The sequence below is a fragment of the Anser cygnoides genome, chromosome 5, assembly GCF_040182565.1.
Source record: "Anser cygnoides isolate HZ-2024a breed goose chromosome 5, Taihu_goose_T2T_genome, whole genome shotgun sequence".
Classification (NCBI taxonomy): domain Eukaryota; kingdom Metazoa; phylum Chordata; class Aves; order Anseriformes; family Anatidae; genus Anser; species Anser cygnoides.
Genome location: NC_089877.1, coordinates 4256132 through 4277831, shown reverse-complemented (window position 1 = coordinate 4277831; position 21700 = coordinate 4256132). Strand labels below are relative to the sequence as shown.

The 21700-nt window shown below is 38.2% G+C and overlaps 1 protein-coding gene across 1 annotated transcript; it reads left to right on the top strand.

Moving 5' to 3' along the window:
- The first annotated feature begins 126 nt into the window (after positions 1–126).
- COPB1 (COPI coat complex subunit beta 1) lies at positions 127–19774 on the top strand. Its single transcript, XM_048069933.2, has 22 exons — positions 127–295; positions 2841–2992; positions 3638–3867; positions 4480–4649; positions 5347–5461; positions 6078–6170; positions 6513–6650; positions 7692–7811; positions 8222–8329; positions 8422–8568; positions 8993–9138; positions 10123–10219; positions 10459–10619; positions 11297–11417; positions 11813–12040; positions 12212–12391; positions 13429–13573; positions 15053–15172; positions 15627–15772; positions 17199–17288; positions 18008–18163; positions 19448–19774. Exons 2-22 carry the CDS (start codon positions 2902–2904, stop codon positions 19505–19507), a joined length of 2862 nt encoding a protein of 953 aa, XP_047925890.1. The 5' UTR covers positions 127–295; positions 2841–2901; the 3' UTR covers positions 19508–19774.
- The last annotated feature ends 1926 nt before the right edge of the window (positions 19775–21700 follow it).

Below are 21700 nucleotides of genomic sequence, written 5' to 3'. Positions count from 1 at the left end.
CCTTTTTGCACCGCTCCTCGCTGACCGACAGGGGGAGAGGAGAACGAGGAGGGGCCGTGGAGCGGCAGGCGGGGCCGCCGTGCGGAGCCTCCTCCCGGCCGTGACGCGGCGGCGCCGCCCGGGCCGTTCCGTTCCGCGTTGCCGTGCCGCGGCGTGTCCCCGCGGGCCGCCGTACCATCGATGTGGCCGGGAGGGCGCGGCTCCACGTCAGCCATCGGCGGAGCGGCGGCGCCGCGGGCAGAGCGCAGGGCAGCGCCTCCGGGCCGGGCCGCGCACACGGAGCGGCCGCAGCCGGGTGCGGAGCTCGCCCCCCCTCTCCTCACCCTTCCCCTCCTCCTCCTCCGCGGCCTGCGCCGGGGGCTCCGCGGCCTCCCCGGGCCTGCGGCGGTGGGCGGCGGGGCAGCGCCGCGTAACGGGGCCCTGAGCGAGGGGCGAGGCTCGGGGCCGGCTCGGGGGGCAGCGCGGGGAAGGAAGCCCTTTGTTGGGGCTGCGGCGGGGCGCCCGCGCTGTCCTGAGGCGGGGCCGGCCTTTGTCGTCCTCCGCTGGCGCCGGTGCGGCGCCCATCGCGCGCGGCTCGGGCAGCTGGGAGCCCCCCGGCCCGCCTGGAGCCGGGGCGAGGCGGCCCCGGGGCGGGGGCGGCGGTGCCGGGGCCCGGCGGCGAAGAGGAGCGGGTCGGGGTGCTGGGGGTGCGCCCTGCCCCTCGTCCTGCTCCGCGGTTCGAGAGAGCTCCTCTGCTCCGCTCCGGTCAGAGCGTAACCGCGGGCCCCGTGTCCGTGCTTCAGGGGCCTGTCGTGCTGTCCTGAGGGAGTTCCGGCGGCTGAGGTGGCTGTGAGCAAACATACGTGGCCTGCCTTTCGCACAGATCGGCTTTATGGTCCCTGGGGAGTTCCTGGAGACGGAGGCGCCAGCTGCGGAGCTTTGAGGCCTCCAGGAGTTACGTGTGGGAGTGGGGGACAGGTGGCAGGAGGGGAGAAAACAGTTGTCTACCTATAAGTGAGCAGGAGTCGTGTAGGTAGATACTTATCAGCAACGAGCTTGAAGGATCTAAACTATAAAAATAAGGGATTCGTAGCAGAAAGTGACTTTTTAAAAGATGGTTGTACTGGCTTTTTTAATACTATTTGTGATATGAACTTGTGTTGTTTTCTTGTGGAGAAAGAGGCTACAGCTCAAGATAGCACAACTTGTCTGCTCACTGTTCAGCCTGAGGTTCTTGAGGTGCCCATTTGACGGAAAAAAAAAAGGGACTTTGGGTCCCATAACGGCTTCTCTCATTCATTTATTCACTCAAATGCTGCAACTCCATGTCCCACTTTCCCTTGTCATTCATCAGAGGTGTTTGTGGGGCGGTGCTTGCAACCAAACTGGGGACGGGTGTTTGTCTTTTGGATGTTGTTAGTTCTAACCAGTGCTCCAAAATAAATGGGAGGATTTACAGAGTTTGCATCTCAAACACTATGTCAGCACAGCTGAAGAGGTGATATGGGGTAGGAACTGGTGTCCCTAGACAGTAACTTCTTAAACTGTCATGTCGTTGAAAGCCTTATGTTGTGGAGATCCCTGAACTTCAGAGGGAAAGGGATCTGCAGGGAACACGGAGCACTGGGCTGGGGAGCCTGGTGTTTCAGTCTTCTGTGGGAATCATGAACGTGGGTGGAGATCGCTTTGTTCAATTGGCTCTGATATTTGGTAGTGACAACAGTTATGTAAACTAAACGTGAGCTTTTTATGCAGTGTTTTAAAATATGACGTGTAGCAGATTTTAGAGTAAAAAGCTATCTTGCTTGTTGTAATTTATGAAACTTAAGTCTGAGACTACAAGAAAATTAATTGCAATGAAAGCATATAGTAGTCGTTTTTTTTTTTTTTCTACACACAGTTAGAAAACACAAAAATGGACATGTAATAAGAAGTAACAAGTTGCTGTGCTTGTTATTATGGTACCGTAACATTAACTGGGCAAGCTCAAACCTGAGCATTTTCCCATTACTTTATAAATGGAATAGAAAATGTGTTTTGATCCTAGAAGTCTATTATACAAGGAAGAAACAAGCAGGAAAAAGAGGATTGAACTTAATTGTTCTTTTTTTTTTTTTTTTTAATCTCAGCTGGTAGACACACAGCAGCTTTGATAGAACTGTAACACACTAGTACTTTTCCTCTGTTTAAAAAGGGGGGGGGGGGGAGAAAAAACTTTCCTCGTTAGTATGTTAGTGTCTATAGGAATTGGTAAACAGTAGAGTTGGGCAGGTCTGATGGTTCTTGGCAGGTGAAAGGGTAGTCCTGCTTTCCTCGTCATCGTGCTTTCTTTTTCTTTCTCCCATCCTCAGTTTCTACTCTGTTAGGTCTTATGCTCATCTTCAAAGCTTTCTTCATAGGCTGAAGGTTTCTTCCCCCTTCGCCCCCTTTTTTTTTTCTGAGATTTTTTTTTTTTTGGCTGCCTTTGTAACTTGGGTCAGTTCACCTGGAGTGGCACAGGAGTGCGAGAAAGGTAGTGGGAATGCAGCCAGGATCAGAGGGATGAGCAAACGAGGGAAAAGCTGCTGAATCCTTTCAGTCGCAGTTGGACGTCTGTGTCAGTTGCCTTTAACCGTGCTCCAAGTATTGGAGAAATTCCTTTCATTTCTGTTTTTTTGTTTTGTTCTCTTTGAGAAACTTCACACTCCCGATTGTGGAGTGTTTTAGTATAACAGAAAGTTGGGAAGTCTTTTGAAGGTGACTTCTCAAGAAATCCGACAACAGTCTCTTCAAATCATTAAGTCAGTTGCAAAAAATGTTTTTGTGTTGTTTGTTAGTAAAATCTGTTAACTTTGGGATGTCTTTATTTGCTTGGATTTTAGGTTGTCTGATATTTGTGTCAAAATAATTCTTCCACTGAGAAAACATTTGTAACGAAGAACCATGACTGCTGCAGAGAACGTGTGTTACACGTTAATCAATGTCCCGATGGATTCAGAACCACCTTCTGAAATCAGCTTAAAAAATGACCTAGGCAAGTAATGGGCCATGACTCGAAGGATACTTCATCATACCTGCTCTATCCTTGCATACTCTCATGATACTTTTGCTAGAATATTGTTTGCATTTTATAAACTCAAGTCAATTTACATTTATTTTGTTCTGTTGATTTTCAAAACGTGTAAATTTCTTCTGTTTGCTGTGTTTTGGGAAACTTTATTGTATTTATCTTATGTGATTCTTCTTCTAATTCTGAGCAAAACTTTAAAATCACTTACAGTCTTTGTGTGAAGTAATACATAAATGGACCTGGGACTTAGATGTTAGATATTTAGATATTATTACATCATAGTGAGTTGTAGCAGTGCATTGGAGTATTCTGGTTTAAAATGCCGTTTAAAAGCATTGAAGCAGTGGTAGAATCTGTTGAACTCAGTTAATTCCAATATATTGATCATAAGAATAAATCTGAACTTCAGACTTACTGTTTAAATATCTCTTTCTTCCTCTTTATGCTTTTGGAAGTAAGGGTGTGAATTTTATTGAGATGCTATGTTGCATTCTTCAGGGGAATCTTCCGATGTGTAAGATTGGTATGCCTGTTAACTGACTGTGATATGTTAGTCTTCCCAACTACGTAATTAATATGACTTGCTTTCTTGAATTTTCTGTCCTCTAGAAAAAGGAGATGTCAAGTTAAAGACAGAGGCCTTGAAGAAAGTAATCATTATGATTCTGAATGGTGAAAAACTACCTGGGCTTCTGATGACCATTATACGCTTTGTGCTGCCTCTTCAAGATCATACCATCAAAAAACTGCTGCTTGTCTTTTGGGAGATAGTGCCAAAGACCACTCCAGATGGCAGGCTTCTGCAAGAAATGATCCTCGTATGCGATGCATACAGAAAGGTGGCCTGTTGCTTTTTTTTATTTCTTATTTCCCATGCAGCATCCTTCTATAAAGCGTATGATTTTCTGTCATATAAAATACATATCAGTGTTTTAAGAAGGTAAATTTCATAAAAAGACAGTGAGGTGTCCTCAAAGACATTTGGAACTTGAACCATCAAAAAGCTTAGTGCGGGCGAAGGCTAGCAAGCGTGTTCGTAGAATCATAGAATGGCTCGGGCTGGAAGGGACCTTAAAGATGACTTAACTCCAACCCCCCTGCCACAGGCAGGGATGCCATCCACTAGGTCAGGTTGGCTAAGGCCCCATCCAACCTGGCCTTGAACACCTCCAGGGATGGGGCATCCACAGCTTCTCTGGGCAACCTGTTCACCACCCTTACAGTGAAGAATTTCCTCCTAATGTCTAGTCTAAATCTATCCTTTCTTAGTTTAAGACCATTCCCCTTTGTCCTATCATTATCTACCCAAATAAAGAGTCCCTCTCCATCTTTTTGTAAGACCCCTTTAAGTATCGAAAGGTCACAATGAAGTTTCTCCGGAGAGCTTCATCTGAGCTTAACAGTTAGGATGCAAAGCCTGGTATTTCAAATATGCTGCTTGTTGATTTTAGGATCTTCAGCACCCAAATGAGTTTATCCGAGGCTCTACACTCCGTTTTCTTTGTAAGCTGAAAGAAGCAGAATTGTTGGAACCTTTGATGCCAGCCATTCGTGCGTGCCTAGAACATCGTCACAGCTATGTGCGCAGAAACGCAGTTCTTGCAATTTACACGATTTATAGGTAAATGCCAGAAACTCTTTCACGTTGTAGATAAGGAAGACCAAGGCTAGCACTGGTGATCAGGACAGCTTTGGAAACCTCATAAGCATGTATCAACGGCTGTTAGTTTGGTGCGGGAGGGGGAACGGGGAGGAGGAGAACGAGAAGATTGATACATTTTTTTTTATGTTTGTTTGTTTGCTTTTTCCTCCTGTAAAGTCATTCTGTGGAAAAGTGAAATGTTCTGCTGTTGCCATCTGAAGTGTGACTAAGACCCTTATATTGCAGGTTAATTTGTATGGGCAAATAAATAAATACCTTTCTTAGTTATCTAAACTTCATTAATAGTAATCATTGTTCACAGTTATGAATACAGAAGAATCTTTACAGGACTATATATGTATAAACTTATTTGAAGTGAGACATTCTTTATGTACTGCAGTTACATACTAAGCATTATTGCAGGGTTTTTTTCACCTAAACCGCGTGACTAAATGTTACTATTAAATTGAAATCATTTTTCTGTTACTGTTTTAGCTGTCATGATAGCAAGTAATTTTTTTATGCTGAGTCTCTTTAGTTTCAAATAATTACACAAAAGCTATGTATCACTGTTTCATTCTTTTTCAATTTTGTAACCTCTTGTCTTTAGGATATGCAGTTAAGCTTTATGTTTTACCTCTCACCAGTAGTTCTTTTAATTATGTTTTTTTCAAAGAAATTTTGAACATCTTATACCTGATGCTCCTGAACTGATCCATGATTTCCTGGTGAATGAGAAGGATGCAAGCTGCAAAAGAAATGCATTTATGATGCTAATTCATGCAGATCAGGTAAGGATACCTGCCCTCAAACTCATTTGGTTTAAATAGTTGAAAATCTTGCAGGTAACTAGCCAGTAGTTTGTTGGAAGTGTAAACTATTTAAATTCATTAAAAACAAACAATAGCACAACGATATGTGGCAGTGTTACACCATTTGTGGAGTATATCTAACTGCAAATAAATTAAAGCAGATTGCTAGTGCTTCCTTTGTTTAAAAGGAGAGTTGCTGTATTTGAAGAAGGCATACGTTGCTGCTGAAAACTGTAATTAGTTTTGCCAAATAAGCCTAACTAGACTGAGAAGTACTCCATTATCTACTTCTGTAGATAGCTTTTGCAGTCATATGAGAAAGAGATGACAGTTTCTGTTCAGTGTTTTGGTTTATTTTTTGACAATTGAATTTTGTGCCTGACTGCCATTAGTCTTGTCTCTTCTTTTTGCCATCTATATATACAAAATGGATTAATTTGCTCTTTAGGTATAATGCTTTTTCATAATTTTTTTTTAAACTTTAAGTTGAAGGGTTGAATATATGTGGTTCTGTTCCAATTTTTAAAATGCATTTTTCTTTGAAATGTAGCTGAGAACTCAGAATAATTTAGAATAATTTCTTGTATTTGTTTAGGATCGAGCATTGGATTATTTGAGTACCTGTATTGACCAAGTCCAGACATTTGGTGACATACTACAGTTGGTTATTGTTGAACTAATTTATAAGGTAAAAGGAAAATGTATTGTGGCACACTGAAAAATAGATGCGTGTTTTAGATTATGTTAGACTGCCTTATGGAAGGGATAGAACACAGTTCCAAAAGGCATTTTAGCTAGCCCGTAGTCCGTGTCAAGACCTTGTAGCATTGCATAGAGTTGTCAATAAAAGCTTTTTATTAGCTTTTGTAAAGCTAATTCACAGTTGGAAAAATCTATTCTTATCCCCAGAAAAGTTTGTCAACTTTTGCTTAATTTTCTCCCTGTAGTAAGATAGTTGCTATTCTACTAACTATATGGTTGCTGTTCTTTTTTCTTTATATGCCAATGATGCATTGTTCTTTGAATCTAGGTGTGTCATGCAAATCCATCAGAAAGAGCTCGGTTTATTCGCTGCATCTACAACTTACTGCAGTCATCGAGTCCTGCTGTGAAATATGAAGCTGCAGGAACACTGGTTACACTCTCCAGTGCACCAACAGCAATCAAGGTATAATTTGGTGTTTTCAGACATTTCAGTAGCTTCTAGTGTACTATAATACTCTATGCTGTACGTTGTACATCTAAAGACTGAAGGCTTCAGTGAAATAGAGTGTTTGACACTTCACATTTGAAACTGTCTCAAAATATCTCTTAAAAGTTGGTCTGTTTCATGACATGTGTCGCCCCCACCCCCCTCCTTTAAATACTGAGACTGCGTTTTGCAGACCTGTGACTAGTGGACTTCACTTCACTTGGTAGTGGACAAGCTTGAATATTGTGCAAACTATTCCAGTAGTTGCTACCAGCCTGCAATCTTCTTGGCATACTTAGCAAAGTAGACAAATGCTGAAGATTTGCAGACATAGAATTACTTTCTTTACACATAAATATTATTCTTTCTAGACCAGGGTGGAAATGCAAAGTATTGAAGATTTACAATGATTACTGCTTGACTTTGTGTTTATATATTTATCTTTGTACAGCTGATTAAGAACACACAGAAATTCTAAACTTGTATTGAACGTTCAAAAACAGAACATTGTAATCTAGATTAAGAGTAAAAACATTTTAAATAGCTTCAAAAGGTCAGAAAGTGTATTAATACTTACGTTCTTGCTTTAGTGTAGTCATTTTTGTTGAGTACGAATATTGTATGTAGAAGGTGTCATTGAAGCCTTATCTAGATATGCTAATCCTGGCATCTGTTTTAAATTAATTTTCATGTCCTATTGTATACTTAAAAACTGACCTAGCGCATGCAAAGAAATTTTTTTTTTTTGTGGTTTTGCTTGAATTTGAGACCAAGTCCATGTATTATAAGCTGCTGCCACTGTTAGTCTTCCTGTATGGTGGTTGTAACAACCTGGTGGAATCATCTTTACAGTTCACCAGAAAGCTTGAAAACTTCTCAGGTTCATTTCTGTGCCAACTCATTGAGTAGTTGCTTTAATAATAAAGTAGAAGCTGTCTTTTCCTGAACTTCTCACAGAAATGTGCTTGTTTCTCCTCTTCGTTACTTAAAAAATGGTTTTGATCCTTTTAATTTCAGGCAGCTGCCCAGTGCTACATAGATTTGATCATTAAAGAAAGTGATAATAACGTGAAACTGATTGTTTTGGATCGGTTGGTTGAATTAAAGGAGCATCCCTCCCATGAACGAGTGTTACAGGTATGTAAGCTCTCTTTTCCTGCAAGCTTATTTAAAGGATTTTCCTTCCCTAAAAATTTTAAGATACCGTAGTGAAAAATGTACTTCTGAAATTTAAACCTTCAGTTGATATAACTCTTGAAATTAAATGAGTGGCCTTTTATGTGTAGGCTCACTGCTTTTATTGCTTGCATAAGAAATAACAATGGTAAATGCTGCCTAACTTAGTTATGTAGCTTGCCTGGTAAATGTTAAAATACATTAAATGAACGCTGTGAGATTCCTAATCCCTAGTACGTTGCTTGTTTGTCAGTGTATTTTATATTCTGTTTCCACAATGTCCTTGAAAATCATTAAGGACTAAAAATTAGAACTGCCTGAGAAGGAAGTCATTTGAAAGTAATAAAGCTGTTATTATTTCTATTGTTTAGGATCTAGTTATGGACATCCTCAGAGTGTTGAGTACCCCAGATCTGGAAGTGCGCAAAAAAACCCTTCAGCTAGCTCTGGATCTTGTCTCTTCAAGAAATGTGGAGGAGGTAAAATATGTAGACTCGTGTTTCATTACATTAATTTTCATTCTTTGAAAAAATACATGGCTCTCTTCAATTTCATTTGATCTTTTCTGCAGCTTGTGATTGTTCTGAAGAAAGAAGTCATTAAGACTAATAATGTGACAGAGCATGAAGATACCGACAAATACAGACAGCTGCTTGTTCGGACTTTGCATTCCTGTAGTGTTCGGTTTCCAGACATGGCTGCGAATGTTATTCCAGTGGTATGGAAACATTTAATTATATTGTCATTTAATTATGTTCTAGCTGTGTCAAAATACTTGCTAACCACCTGCACAAAAGAATAAGTGAAGCTGAGGTGTTTCTAGTAGTGGGCTTCAATAAACAATGCTATTTTTAATCACTAAAGAAATGTGGAGCTTTTGATGCTGTAGTTACTGTCATCTTAGACTTCTATTTTTAAATGTCCTTGAAGAATGTGAGCTGAAAAGTACCTTTACTAAAAAGTGCAATAATCTCTATAATAACAAAAATAATTTGTGGATTATGATAACTGATTGAAATGTACTTAAGGTTGTTTGACTTCAGCTTTATTAAATAAGAGATGTATATGCATCTGAATGTAGAAGTACAATTGTGCAAACATAACTGTTGTTCTTTGTGCTCATATTTACTCTGTTGTGCTAGCTGATGGAGTTCCTTAGTGATAACAATGAAGCAGCAGCTGCTGATGTGCTGGAATTTGTGCGGGAAGCGATCCAGCGATTTGATAACCTCAGACCTCTTATTGTTGAGAAGATGCTTGAAGTGTTTCACGCAATTAAATCTGTCAAGTGAGTCACAAATAGGATACTAAACCAAAACTGGAGCACCATGTGCCTCTCTTGCATTGAATGTGTACTGTCATTAATTCTGTTCCGCCAGCCTTGCAGCCCGCGTGCACAAAAGATGCAGGGGGTAGATGACTTTTAGAGACATAGTTTCCCTCTTGCCTATTTATACATAAGATAGATTGGGTGACTGTTGCATTGAATGAAGAAAAGCACTTCAGGTTTTGTTTCTACGATGTAACTGTTAATCGTATTTGTTAGTGGATAGTATTGTTGAAGGCCAACACTAAAGTGATTTATTTGTTGAAATAGAGTTAATAAGGGAATGTTGCAGCAGGATTTTGCACATACAGGAAACTGGAAATATTTGTCAGAAAAAAATCTGAAACATGAATCTGCAAAGCATCTTTAGTATCTTGCAGGGCACTAAAAACTTGGCATTGTAATGGATGTACAAAGGTTCAGTCTTACACAGAAAAATTATCCCGATCATGCACTGCTTTGCCATTCTTCCAATACATGGGATACTTTTAATTCTTTGCTCCATCATTATGTCGTTAAGTGAAGGGAAAGGAAAAAAAAAAAAAACAAACTGTAACATTGCTACTCTTTCCTTAATCTTCACTCATACTACTTGTTTTTTAATTTTGTCCTGTATGAGAAGTTAGTTTGTCTTAGGTAATTGGAGAAATTACAGCTGACTTTATTAATGTGCAATAGAGTTATTTTTGATCATAATGATATTTAATTTTAGGAATATCAACCTTAACACGTACAGAATAAGCTAGAAGCTGAGAAGAAATCTTATTTGCTATACTTATTTATTATTTTATTAAGGATGAAAGTTATTCATCAAACTTGATTTCTGTCAATCGCATCCTTTTGAATTTGTCAAGGCTGGCCTTGTCATGGCCACCTGGCTATAAATGGCTTCTCTTGATGCAAGTTTATTGTTGAAGCATGACTAAATTCCTGTTCTTGTCTTAGGATTTATCGAGGAGCTTTATGGATCCTTGGAGAGTACTGCAGCACAAAGGAAGATATACAGAGTGTAATGACAGAAGTTCGCAGATCTCTTGGAGAGGTGTGTTTGTTTTATTATACTAGCTTTTTGTGGTTTATCTTACTATATGCAGTGTGCTAAAAAATCAGTTAAGATGGAACAGGGTTTTGAGCACTTGTGATATAATGGTGTGTGCACAAGAAACTGCAGAGTCTGGCGAGTTCTGAGGGGGATCTAAGGCATTGTATGCAATGTCATGAGCTTTATGCATGGGCAGAAGGCTTCTGTATATTTTTCAACATTTACCTATTTGTGTTTAGATCCCAATTGTAGAATCTGAAATCAAGAAAGAAGCTGGTGAGCTAAAACCTGAAGAAGAAGTGTCTGTCGGTCCAGCTCAAAAATTGGTGACAGAGATGGGTACTTATGCAACACAGAGTGCTCTAAGTAGTTCCCGACCCGCCAAAAAAGAAGAAGACAGGTATTTAAGATGTCATACTAGACTAGGAGTGCTCAGTTTTGTTTTGTTTTTTAAGTGGTATTCTCTCTCATGTAGAGTTTAGTGGTTGAGGTGATTTCCTGTTTTTAAGGTATTATCTCAAATAGATGATATCTGGCAAGAAGTTGCACAATTGCTGAAGATTTGCAATCAAAACTTACTGCATATCAAAAAGGACCTTGTTAGTTATGGTATCTTGAATCCTATATAATTCTTTATAATGTGTACATGAAGTTCCATTACAGTTTTATTTGGATGCAGAGGTGTTGCCTTTAGAGTAAAAACTGTTTCTTTTTTTTCGTAATACCATCTTTCATTATTTAACCTCTGCTATATTTCATTTCATTGATAAAACAATTGCTATATTTTCTTAATTACTGCAGATGGGCTACTTTGTCTTGAGTGCTCATGATCACCTCAGTGCTATGATGAAACATTCAGGGTAGAGATTATCCATTACGTCTTTCACTCTGTATTTTGTGTGGAATTGGCTACGTGGCTTGTATATGCCTCTATCCGGAAAAAATACTTTGAGGGGGAAAAAAAATTCAGACCTTTCAAGCTTGTTTTCTGTACAGTATGGACACTAATGTATGAAGATAAGTATTTTAAAAAGTATCTTCCAAACCTAGTTTTCTGATAACTATCTGTCTTTGCAGACCTCCATTACGAGGATTCCTGCTTGATGGCGATTTCTTTGTTGCAGCTTCTCTAGCTACAACTTTAACTAAGATTGCTTTACGATATGTGTCACTAGTTCAGGAAAAGAAGAAACAAAATGTAAGTCATATCTGTGCTTTCTCTGTAGTTGCAAAGGAGAGCTGGTTGGGGCTTTTTTGTTTGTTTGGTCTGCTTTTTGTTGGTGTTTGGTGGGGTTTTAAGCAGATGTGAAATGGGTTAAGTCCCAAGTGATATGCCAATTACAGGATTGTATAGTAACAATAATTTGGGTTCCAGATAGGGTCTACTGCTTTCCAGACCCTCTGCCTAGATGATTTCTTAGGTCATGGTACTTCTGTTTCTAGACAACAAGTACAAAAAATTTTTTTTCCATAGATTTTCACGAGCTTAATTTGCACCTGTTTACGAAATAAGTCAGAAATAACCATTTCTATAAAGCTGTGTAAAAATGCAATAACCACTTTCCATTCTATTTCCTTTGTCTTCCCTCTCAGTCCTTTATTGCTGAAGCTATGTTGCTCATGGCCACTATTCTCCATTTGGGAAAGTCTTCTCTTCCCAAGAAGCCAATTACAGATGATGATGTAGATCGTATTTCCTTGTGTCTGAAAGTTTTGTCAGAATGTTCTCCACTTATGAATGATATTTTCAACAAAGAATGCAGACAGTCCCTCTCTCATATGCTGTCAGCCAAGCTAGAAGAAGAGAAACTTTCCCAGAAGGTGAGATATTATAAATATGTAATCATAAAATCATTTTTTACTGATGTTCACATCCAACCAGGTCCCAGAAATGTCACCATTTGACTATGTTCAATTCAGTCATTATTTGACTGTTTTTTGCGCTAAGTTTCGTAACTAATTATGAAATTGTGAATATTTGTCTTTTTGCAGAAAGAATCAGAGAAGAGAAATGTGACAGTTCAGCCGGATGATCCAATTTCCTTCATGCAGCTTACTGCTAAAAATGAAATGAGCTCAAAAGAAGACCAGTTTCAGCTCAGCCTTCTTGCAGCAATGGGAAACACACAGAGGAAGGAGGCTGCTGATCCTCTTGCATCCAAACTTAATAAGGTAATCTAAAAGTTAGCGTTAATTATATTCCCTTTGTGCTGCTCATGTGCAGGATCAATTATGGGAGATGCAGGCTGGAACTAATGAACCAGGCTATGCTCAGAAAGACCTATGTGTTTGTTGATTAGGATGAGGAGGAGAAAGGAGAGGAAAAAAACCCTTCTTGTGGTTAGTTATTCCCTTTTTTTCCTGAGAAAAGAATGATACTGAGACTCAGAGCACTAAGCTGGTGGTATCCAGAGAAGACATTGAAATTGTTTGCTGCTCTTGTCCCAGCAAAGTTCACCAAGAGGAGAGCTGGGATGTCGCAAGTGGTTAAGAACCCCTTTACTTATCTGCTGTATCCTACTGCCAAGTGTAGTGCATCTTGTTTCACTGTTTCTTTTTTAGCTGCTGGTTGCTAGGACTTACAGTGAAGGTCCAAAGAGAGGAAATGTATTCATTCATTCATTAGTTAGGAAAACAGGCTTTTATTCTTACAGTTTGGATGAATTCTTCTTACTGTTTAAAGTTACCTTTTGTTTTGAAGTCACTGTCTCTTTTTCCTTCTGATCTTTTTAAGAATAATATAGCATGTTATGATTTTGTGAATTCAGTTCAGAACACATTTCATCTGGAAAGGTTTTACAAATTGTAGCGTGTACACAAAGGGACAGGTGAGGAAGGATGGAATTAAAAATCCATTTGTATGAATAACATGGAAAGTTGCTGTGATTTAGCTATAAGTCATTTGATTTGGTTTATTTTGGAAGGCTTATGCAAGAAATATGAATTTTGTTTTCCAGAATGTTACTTCTATATATTTTCTAGACTAAATTCGTGATGTTCAGCTGAAGCAGTTATTTTGTCTATTTTCTTTCTAGAAAGATAGTTCTGTGAAGTTGAAACCTCTTTGCACACCTGTTCTATTTGTTTTGGAGGCTCATGCTAAAAAACAACAGATTCACTTGGAATTTATTATTTTGGCATTGTTTGTCGTGATTTCTTGTTTTGAAATGGTTTATGAGAAAAATACCTTAAATTCTTTTCCTTTGCAGGTTACTCAGCTGACAGGTTTCTCAGACCCTGTTTATGCAGAAGCATATGTGCACGTCAATCAGTACGACATTGTTTTGGATGTGCTTGTGGTAAACCAGACCAGTGATACTCTGCAGAACTGCACGCTAGAGCTCGCCACACTAGGTAAGGAGTACTGGTGGAAGCAAAGCAACTGTTTGGCAACAGTGAGGTGCTGGGTATTGACACCCCGTTGTAAGTAGGTACTTAAACACTTCTAAATACTTAAAAATTTATCCTTGCTAGTTGCCGTTTTGAAAGTTTTTTTTTGAATTCCCTTACAAATATTTTTTGCTTCCAAATGCTGGAATAGTTGTATCTACTGGCACTGAGATAGCATTGGATTTTATACACAGTAATGAGATTTTGAACTGTCGTGTGTTTTCTCCTGGAAAAAGCATTCTATTTTCCCTTTTTCCTGATATGTAGAAAGTTTTCGATGTACTTATTCCTCATTGTACTTTTACTGTAGAGCAAGATGACAAAATCCAAATTGGTATGGAGCAAATGTGAGGTACTAAAAGCAATCTGCCCTGGGTGATTCTTGCACTCATCCAGAAGTACTTGAATACGGTGTGTACTCAGCTGAAACTATTCCCTGTACTAACAGCTGTACTGGTGGCATGTTTGAACAACACGGAGGCTTCAGAAGCTTTTGGGTTTGGGACTGGAGCAGATAATCCAAGAAGAGTAGCCAATTTCCTATTAGTTATCTTCTGTTTTGTTAGTCCGGAGTTGAAATATGTGTATAGTAGACTTGGAGAACATGTTACATACTCTTAGCTGATGTAAATATGACTGAGGGACATCAGCTTCCTCATGTTTTTAAGTCATTTGATGAGACTAATGATAGAGATAAAAATATGTTACTTAATAGGTTTCTGTGTATTGTTCTATTTATCAACTCACTAAAGGGGAATTCTGTAGCTAATAGTTGATGTCTTCAGATAATTTGAAAAAAAACAACAAACTGAACAACCGCTAATGTGATGGATCACTCTTGCACCTGTAGACCTGCTGCCGTTCATGCTGTGTTCTCAAGTTGTACTGAAAGAACTAAAGAGTCTCTTCCAATTTGTTGCTAATGGACTAGGAAAAGTACAGCTCTCACTGTTTCCTGGCAACAGTTACAATCAGAATAAAGGATACTTTGACCTGTTCGTAGATAGCTTAGCCCATGCAATACCGAACATTGAACTTTGGTTTTGAGGCACTCGATGGTAGGGTTAGGTATTTTGATGTTGGTGGTGGTTAGAGCACAGGGTAGAATTAAGTTTGCTCTTTGTTTAAAAACTATTATCAGACTCAATCCAAAGACCATTTAGGTCAGTGTTTTCATTTGTTTTCAGTGGATTTGGAGTGAGTACGCTAATATTTTAACTGAGAGGTCTTAATGGAATATAAATTATTTTGTCTTCTGGGTAGGAAACTGTAGAAATGAACAAAACAACAACAAAAATACAAAGTAGTGCCTTTATGGGATTTAGTGCAGCTCTGTAGGCTTTATTGTTGAATCCCAAGAAAATAAAAATGTTGTTCCAAAAGCTAACCTTTTGTGTACTGGTGACGTTTCCTGACCCCCCACCTCCCAATTTCTTTAAACAGGTGACTTAAAACTTGTGGAAAAACCGTCTCCTTTGACTCTTGCTCCACATGACTTTGCAAACATTAAAGCTAATGTCAAAGTTGCTTCAACAGAGAATGGAATCATTTTTGGTAATATTGGTAAGTAAACAATTAATGTATGTGCAAGATTAACATGCAACATTCCTTAACTGCTCGATGAGCTCCAAAATAAATGCATAAAACGCTTCATACTGGAAAAGCAAATTAAATGGTCTGCTTTGTATGAGTATTTTGTGATGATTTTTTTGTTTTTTAAATTTTTATCGCTTTTATGTAAACTCATGGCGGGGCATGCTGCCTTTAGAATGATGGTCAGCATGGTACTTGAACCCAAGTCTCTGAATTGAAAGTGAGCTAGGCAGCCTTGCCTGAAAGGCTGATGCACTTAACTCAAAGTTCTGTGGCAGCTTGGGTAAAGCACCCGAGAAGGGTAGAGATCAGCACTGAGCTGAGCAAGTGTTGACTGTTGTTAGCTGGCAGATGGTAATTGGGTACTCTAATCTATTGCAGACTCGCTTTTTAAAACGTTAATGCGTTTTCTTTTATATTCCAGTGTATGATGTCTCTGGAGCTGCCAGTGACAGAAACTGCGTGGTTCTCAGTGATATTCACATTGACATCATGGATTACATCCAGCCAGCTTCCTGTACAGATGCGGAGTTCAGACAGATGTGGGCAGAATTTGAGTGGGAAAACAAAGTTAGTTTTACTTTTTGTACGCTATTTTGGGTTCTTCTGGATAAGTTAGCATTCTGTTTCTTGTTCTATATTGGCTCTTTATCTCATGTGATATAAACCTCATTCAGATGTTTCTGTAATACAAGTGATTTTTTCCTATATTGTGTTTATCACTAGATAGCTCTGGCTGTATTCATTGTCTACATGTCTGTGTAAGTGCCGCTGGTTATCTCCAAACATAAAAAGCGTCTGTTTTTCTTAAAGAATCTATATAGTTGATAAAATGCATTGGATGTTGGCCCCAAATAACGCATTCTTTTTTTGCTATCTAATGTTTCACAAGTTTAGTGATGTAGTATCTTTTTTTTTCTTACAAAAGAAGTATGTGTTTTGAGCCTTACCTCCTGTATGTACAGTGTCAATTGCTGGGTGATTGCTGTGTGTTTCAGTTGAAAGGTGAAATAGCGAAGCATATAATTTTTTGCTGAGACTGCAGACTTATTCATACTGCTGAGCCCCTCCAGTTTTAAATTACGCTGTCCTCTTTCTTGAAATGATGTGCTGCGCTTCAGGATTTTCCATGGCTTCCAAGCAGAATAACTTTATTACTTTGCAATACGGCAGTAACATCCAGAGTAGTTATGGATGATACACAGAGTACCTGCATACACACAAAATTCTGGGTACACTTAGTACTAGGGGGTGTCCACACTGTTAGTTCAGGACATTTTTATAAGGATTTAAAGGAAATAATCTCATATGACAGAGCAATATAATTTGACAATAGACTAGAAATGTTAAAACAGAATGAGATGTTTTACACAAACTATACAGCCTTGTTTGCTACATGTATCTTCACATGTATTCACTTGAGCCTGGAAGTAAGTGCCTGAAAGGCAACTTGTGAATAAATTTTAACCAATGATACCTGAAGCCTTAGCAATTTGGAAACAAATTCTAAAATAGATTTTAAAAGGCAATTTAAACAACACCCACAATATTTGGTATGAGAAAGTCAAGGCAGCCCAGGGAGTTTTGTTGCTAGAAGGGAAAGATGAAAGTAATTTTATAATTGGTTAAAAGCAAGCTTTTGGTCTAGATACCACTTTTTCTTCTGGCAATATGTAAACTGTATTCAGACAAAAAGCATACAATTTGCTGTAGAGAATCTATGTGTTCAATAGAGTATCATATTTACCTAATATGTTTTAGAAGCTGCAATAATAAAATGTAGTTTCCACCCCTTAATGAGTGGATGGCAGGACATGAAGATTTGGTATGATTCTACCACATGATGGGATATCCAGCCAGCTCTCTGAATGTGGTATTCCCCGAGGAGAAATGTAGTGGCAATCTCTTTTATAGAGAACTGAGGAAGGGGTAGTTTCAGGAATGCCTGAGCTGCTGATTAAAGTAATTGCCCTTTTTTCTTTTCCTCTTTGTGAAGGTTACTGTGAATACAAATATCATCGATCTAAATGAATACTTACAGCACATACTGAAGTCAACCAATATGAAATGCCTTACTCCAGAGAAGGTGAGTTATTTGCTTGGAGACTTTTTGTGACACCCTTTTTTGTGCATTTGCTTTTTTCTTTAATTTGTTTAGCATCTGTTACACATATTACTAGAAATGCCTGTGTAAAATACAAAATAATATATATGCATCAAAGTTCTTAATGCCCTGAAATGAGTAAGAAGAAATTGTTATAAAAATGGTGTCACTTTATCACTTTAACTGTTTCTTGTTAAGTTAGAAGAAAATCAGAATGTATAGATTTGATGAACCGTCTGTCTTCATACAGCTTTTTTCAGTAGTTCAAAGTTCTTTCCTTCTCTCTCAAAGCTAACCTTTCTTTTCATAATATAGCCTTTTTGCCATAAAACAAAATATGTACAGTAGCTGTTTGTTTGTGTATGTATACCAGATATTAGCAAATACATATATAGTAGCTAAAATAGGTATACTACCTACTTGCTATTTTTACCATTTTTGCTGTTCATTACCTAATACCATAAAATGTTATCCTACCTTGTTTTAAGAAGTAATATAGATTGCATATCTTTCAATATTAATTTTACAAAAAGACCACCACTGTTTTCCACTGCATGATTCGCACGTTTCACAAAAAGCTGTATGTGAAAGCAGAAGTTTAAATGTTAAATACTGATACCTGTCTAGCTGTACCTACAGTGAATGAGAACCTGTTTAAAGGATTTTGGTCTTTCTGAAGAGTTCAAATGTGCTTTCTGTAGGCACTTTCTGGTTATTGTGGCTTTATGGCAGCCAATCTTTATGCGCGTTCCATATTTGGAGAAGATGCACTTGCAAACGTCAGCATTGAAAAGCCAATTCATCTTGGACCAGATGCCCCTGTCACTGGTCACATACGAATCCGTGCAAAGAGTCAGGTAATGAGCACTGTTTCTTCTTGTCATTTTTGAGAAAATGTACTGAACACTCTTAAAACCTTGCAACTTCTGGGGCTGTTGGTCAATTTCTAGTACTTAGGTAACTGGGAAAAGATTTGGATTAGATGAATACATGAACTTTAGTTTTTAAACTATCTTACACATATTTTGTGAGGGGGAAAAATGTCTTTCTAATTAGGTGTATTTATAATGTAAAACATCTTCTCTCTGACTGCATTACCATAAAACAGGTCTTTGGACCCAAGATTTCTTAATCTTTACCCATAGCACTGCAAATAGGATGTTGTATTGCATTTGCATTTAAATAAAGATCAATTGCTCCCTAAGCTTTCACGATCTTTTCCTACTGAACTAGACATTTCGGTTTCCCATTCAAAGGAAATTTTATGCATGTAATTGCTATTCACTGGTTCTTTTTTTTACAAACAAACAAACAAAAAACAGTCTTTAGTAGAATTGCTTTTTAAAGGTACATCTATGAGTCTGCTTTGAATTTTAGAGCTTCTGCCTTCTGACTAAAAAGTACAAGATTTAGAACTTTAATAATGAAACAGCTACTTTACTAATAAAAGTTATTTTACACAGCATACAATAAAGGGCAGTCTCAGTTTTCACAAAGAAACCTTTTAGTTTGTGATGTCATTGTAAAGTTTTTGGAGTAGTTTCATGTTTTTGATATGCTTACAGTGACGTTTTTACATAAGACTGCACTCAGTTACATATGCCAGCTTGATCTTATCTTGAGATCATTTTGCTGTTGATTAGGTGGATTTACTTGGGTAATTTCTTTTGACCCTTCTTCAGTTTCCATGCAGCATGGTTCTGTGGTGAAATTATTTTCTGTAGCCTTGATGTATTGGATGCTACTATCAGCACTGAGACTTCCAAACGCTGAATTTGAGTAATTGGACTAACAGTGGAATTTCTCCAGTGGGAGTGTACTTCCAATAGGTAGAAGGTCAAAAGGTTTAAAATTCTTTATTTTTCTGCATCTTATATTGAAGGCAAGTTTAGTAGCTTCTAGCTCATTAAAGTTTCATTGCTTCAATAATATACGTAGGTCTGGCCTTTACCTAGTGGTAAGAAGGTGTGCACTAGAATTTATGTAAAAAAGTGGACAGTTAGAAATACTTTGTTTCTCATGCCACTAGCTTCATAGGTTTCTGTATATGGAACTTCACTTTAATATAGATAAAGTGATGGTTTTTTTTAAATGATAATAAATAAATTTCATGTCATAAATTTCTTTCTTTTTCCTTACAGGGAATGGCTCTGAGTCTTGGAGATAAGATCAATCTGTCTCAGAAGAAAACAAGTTTATAAATTTTACATAATGTCTTTTCAGGTCTTTCACAATTTAAGTTTAGGTATGTGGCTTTTGGGATCCAGAACATCGTATATTCTTCAGTGTTCTGTAATTGTAGAAGCCAAGCTTTTGAGCTGAAAGCATTCCAGCAGATAATTTATAGGTTCTCCATGATTGATACTGAGCAAAACCTTAAATTTTTTTTTCTTTGTCCTGGACATCATATTTTCTTTGCCTCTAATATATACTGATGCTCACAGTACAATAAACAAATTATGCCTATAGTGTTTTGTGTGTAAATTAAAAATTGGGTATTTGATTAGTACTGAATATATGGCCAGGGTTATTTTAATACTCTAGGAAAATGCTTCTTGCTTTCTGAAAGTGTTTACAGTAATGACTAGGCCTGAATTATGTGAATGCGATCATGGCACTTAAAATACTCTAGTGTATTTAGTAGTATACACTTGACAACTAAATCAAAGGCTACATCTTCTAAATGGTTGGTGCAGTAATGTAATCACTTGGCACAGACAAGGTTATAATATCAGAAAAGGACATTGTTAAAATTCATCTGTTTCCAGCAAGCAGTAGAATCTTAAACCTTGTTAGTTTTTAAATCTCTTTTGGAACATTATCATCACAAGTATCATAACATTCTCAATGTCGTGGTTTTGTTTGTTTGTTTTTTTTAGTTAAAAGCAAGAAAGACAGCAACTTGTAATATTAAAGCTGTAGAAATGTAAGCAGTATTTTCAGTGGATGCAGCCATTAGCCATGTATTTGAGCTCAGGAAGGAGAAGGAGTGAGACTCATAGTGATCTTGCATTGAAAACCAGTGAATTGAACCATGTTGAGGATTTGTGGAAAAGGAAGAATTGTGAGTGGAGTTCAGGTCAGGATATGAAAGTGAGTTAACACCATTTGGCTACTAAGTGTTATGCAAATTAGCAGTAGATTAAAGCATGTACACATTAGATTGAAAATACATTTAGCTGAATCTGTTAAGCATTAATCTGAATTTGTTAAATTGTTGTAAGCAATTAATTCTACAGAAGAGCCCCCAGAGCCAACACAACTCTTCCAGCTGGCAGAAAGTCCTCCTGATGAAATTGAACAGCTGTAGTCCTGCTCCAGTAGGACAGAAGAGAACTGAATTAGTATCCTGAGTAGCCGATTTCCAAACTATTTAAGGCCTCAGTGATGAAAGTACCTATTTTGTATTCTGAGTAAGGACAGGATAGAGCACACATGTAAAATCTGAAATGAAAGACTCCAGGCTGCTGTGTTTTATCCAGCTAAAGGATAGCTCTAAAAGTACAATGCTAAACCTGAGCTAATGAGTGACATTCATATAAATATTTCATTGTCTGCTCTTCCCAATATTACTTTTTGCCAGCTCACTTTGGTCTCTTCATATAAGCGTTAGGTTCACTTAGTTCCTTTTCATTCCTATCCTGTTTATAAGCTTAGGTGCTAGAAGAATATAGTTTGTCCGTAGTGTGGAAAAAAAAAACCAACCTGTCAACGTCTGAAGCTTTGCACTGAAGCAGTTGCACAATTCTGAATTCTGAGTACGTTTCTTATCTTTGTGATAGAAATCACAAAGTCAATAGAAGTCAGCTGTCAGTATTTATTATTTTTGAGCCATTAGCAGTGGAAGCCATTCTGAATCTAGTGGCCAGTACCGAAGTTTGCATTAGTGTATGCCAGTGTATATACTTGTGTACAGCCTCCTCAGTAACAGATGCAAAGCCTGTGTCTTTTATTAAATATTCTGAATTTGACATACGTGACTTCCAGAAGCTATGGCTTATTTTACTATTTTCACATAGGTACACACACTTACTACATGCAATATGATAAAGGTCTTTATAAATAAGAGAGGCTGTTGCCATGACTTAATGTCTGAGCAGAGGAAAAAAAAAACAACTTTAAAGTTACTTCTGAAGGCTCTTATTTCCTTTTGTGCTTCTGCAAGCAGTGAATAAGTCACAGTAATATAAGTCTCAGATATAAGTAGTAGATACTGTTGATGTTAATTACTATGATGTGACTTAAAACCTTTGCCTGCAAACAGCAGGTAGAATCCAGCTCCAGTAAATGTTAGAGACGGTAAGTTGGTAAGTGTGCGTAACATCGTTTCGCTGAGTGACTTCAGCGAGCTTTGCATGTTTTGAAATGCCTTTTGGGTTCTGACATTGGCTTTT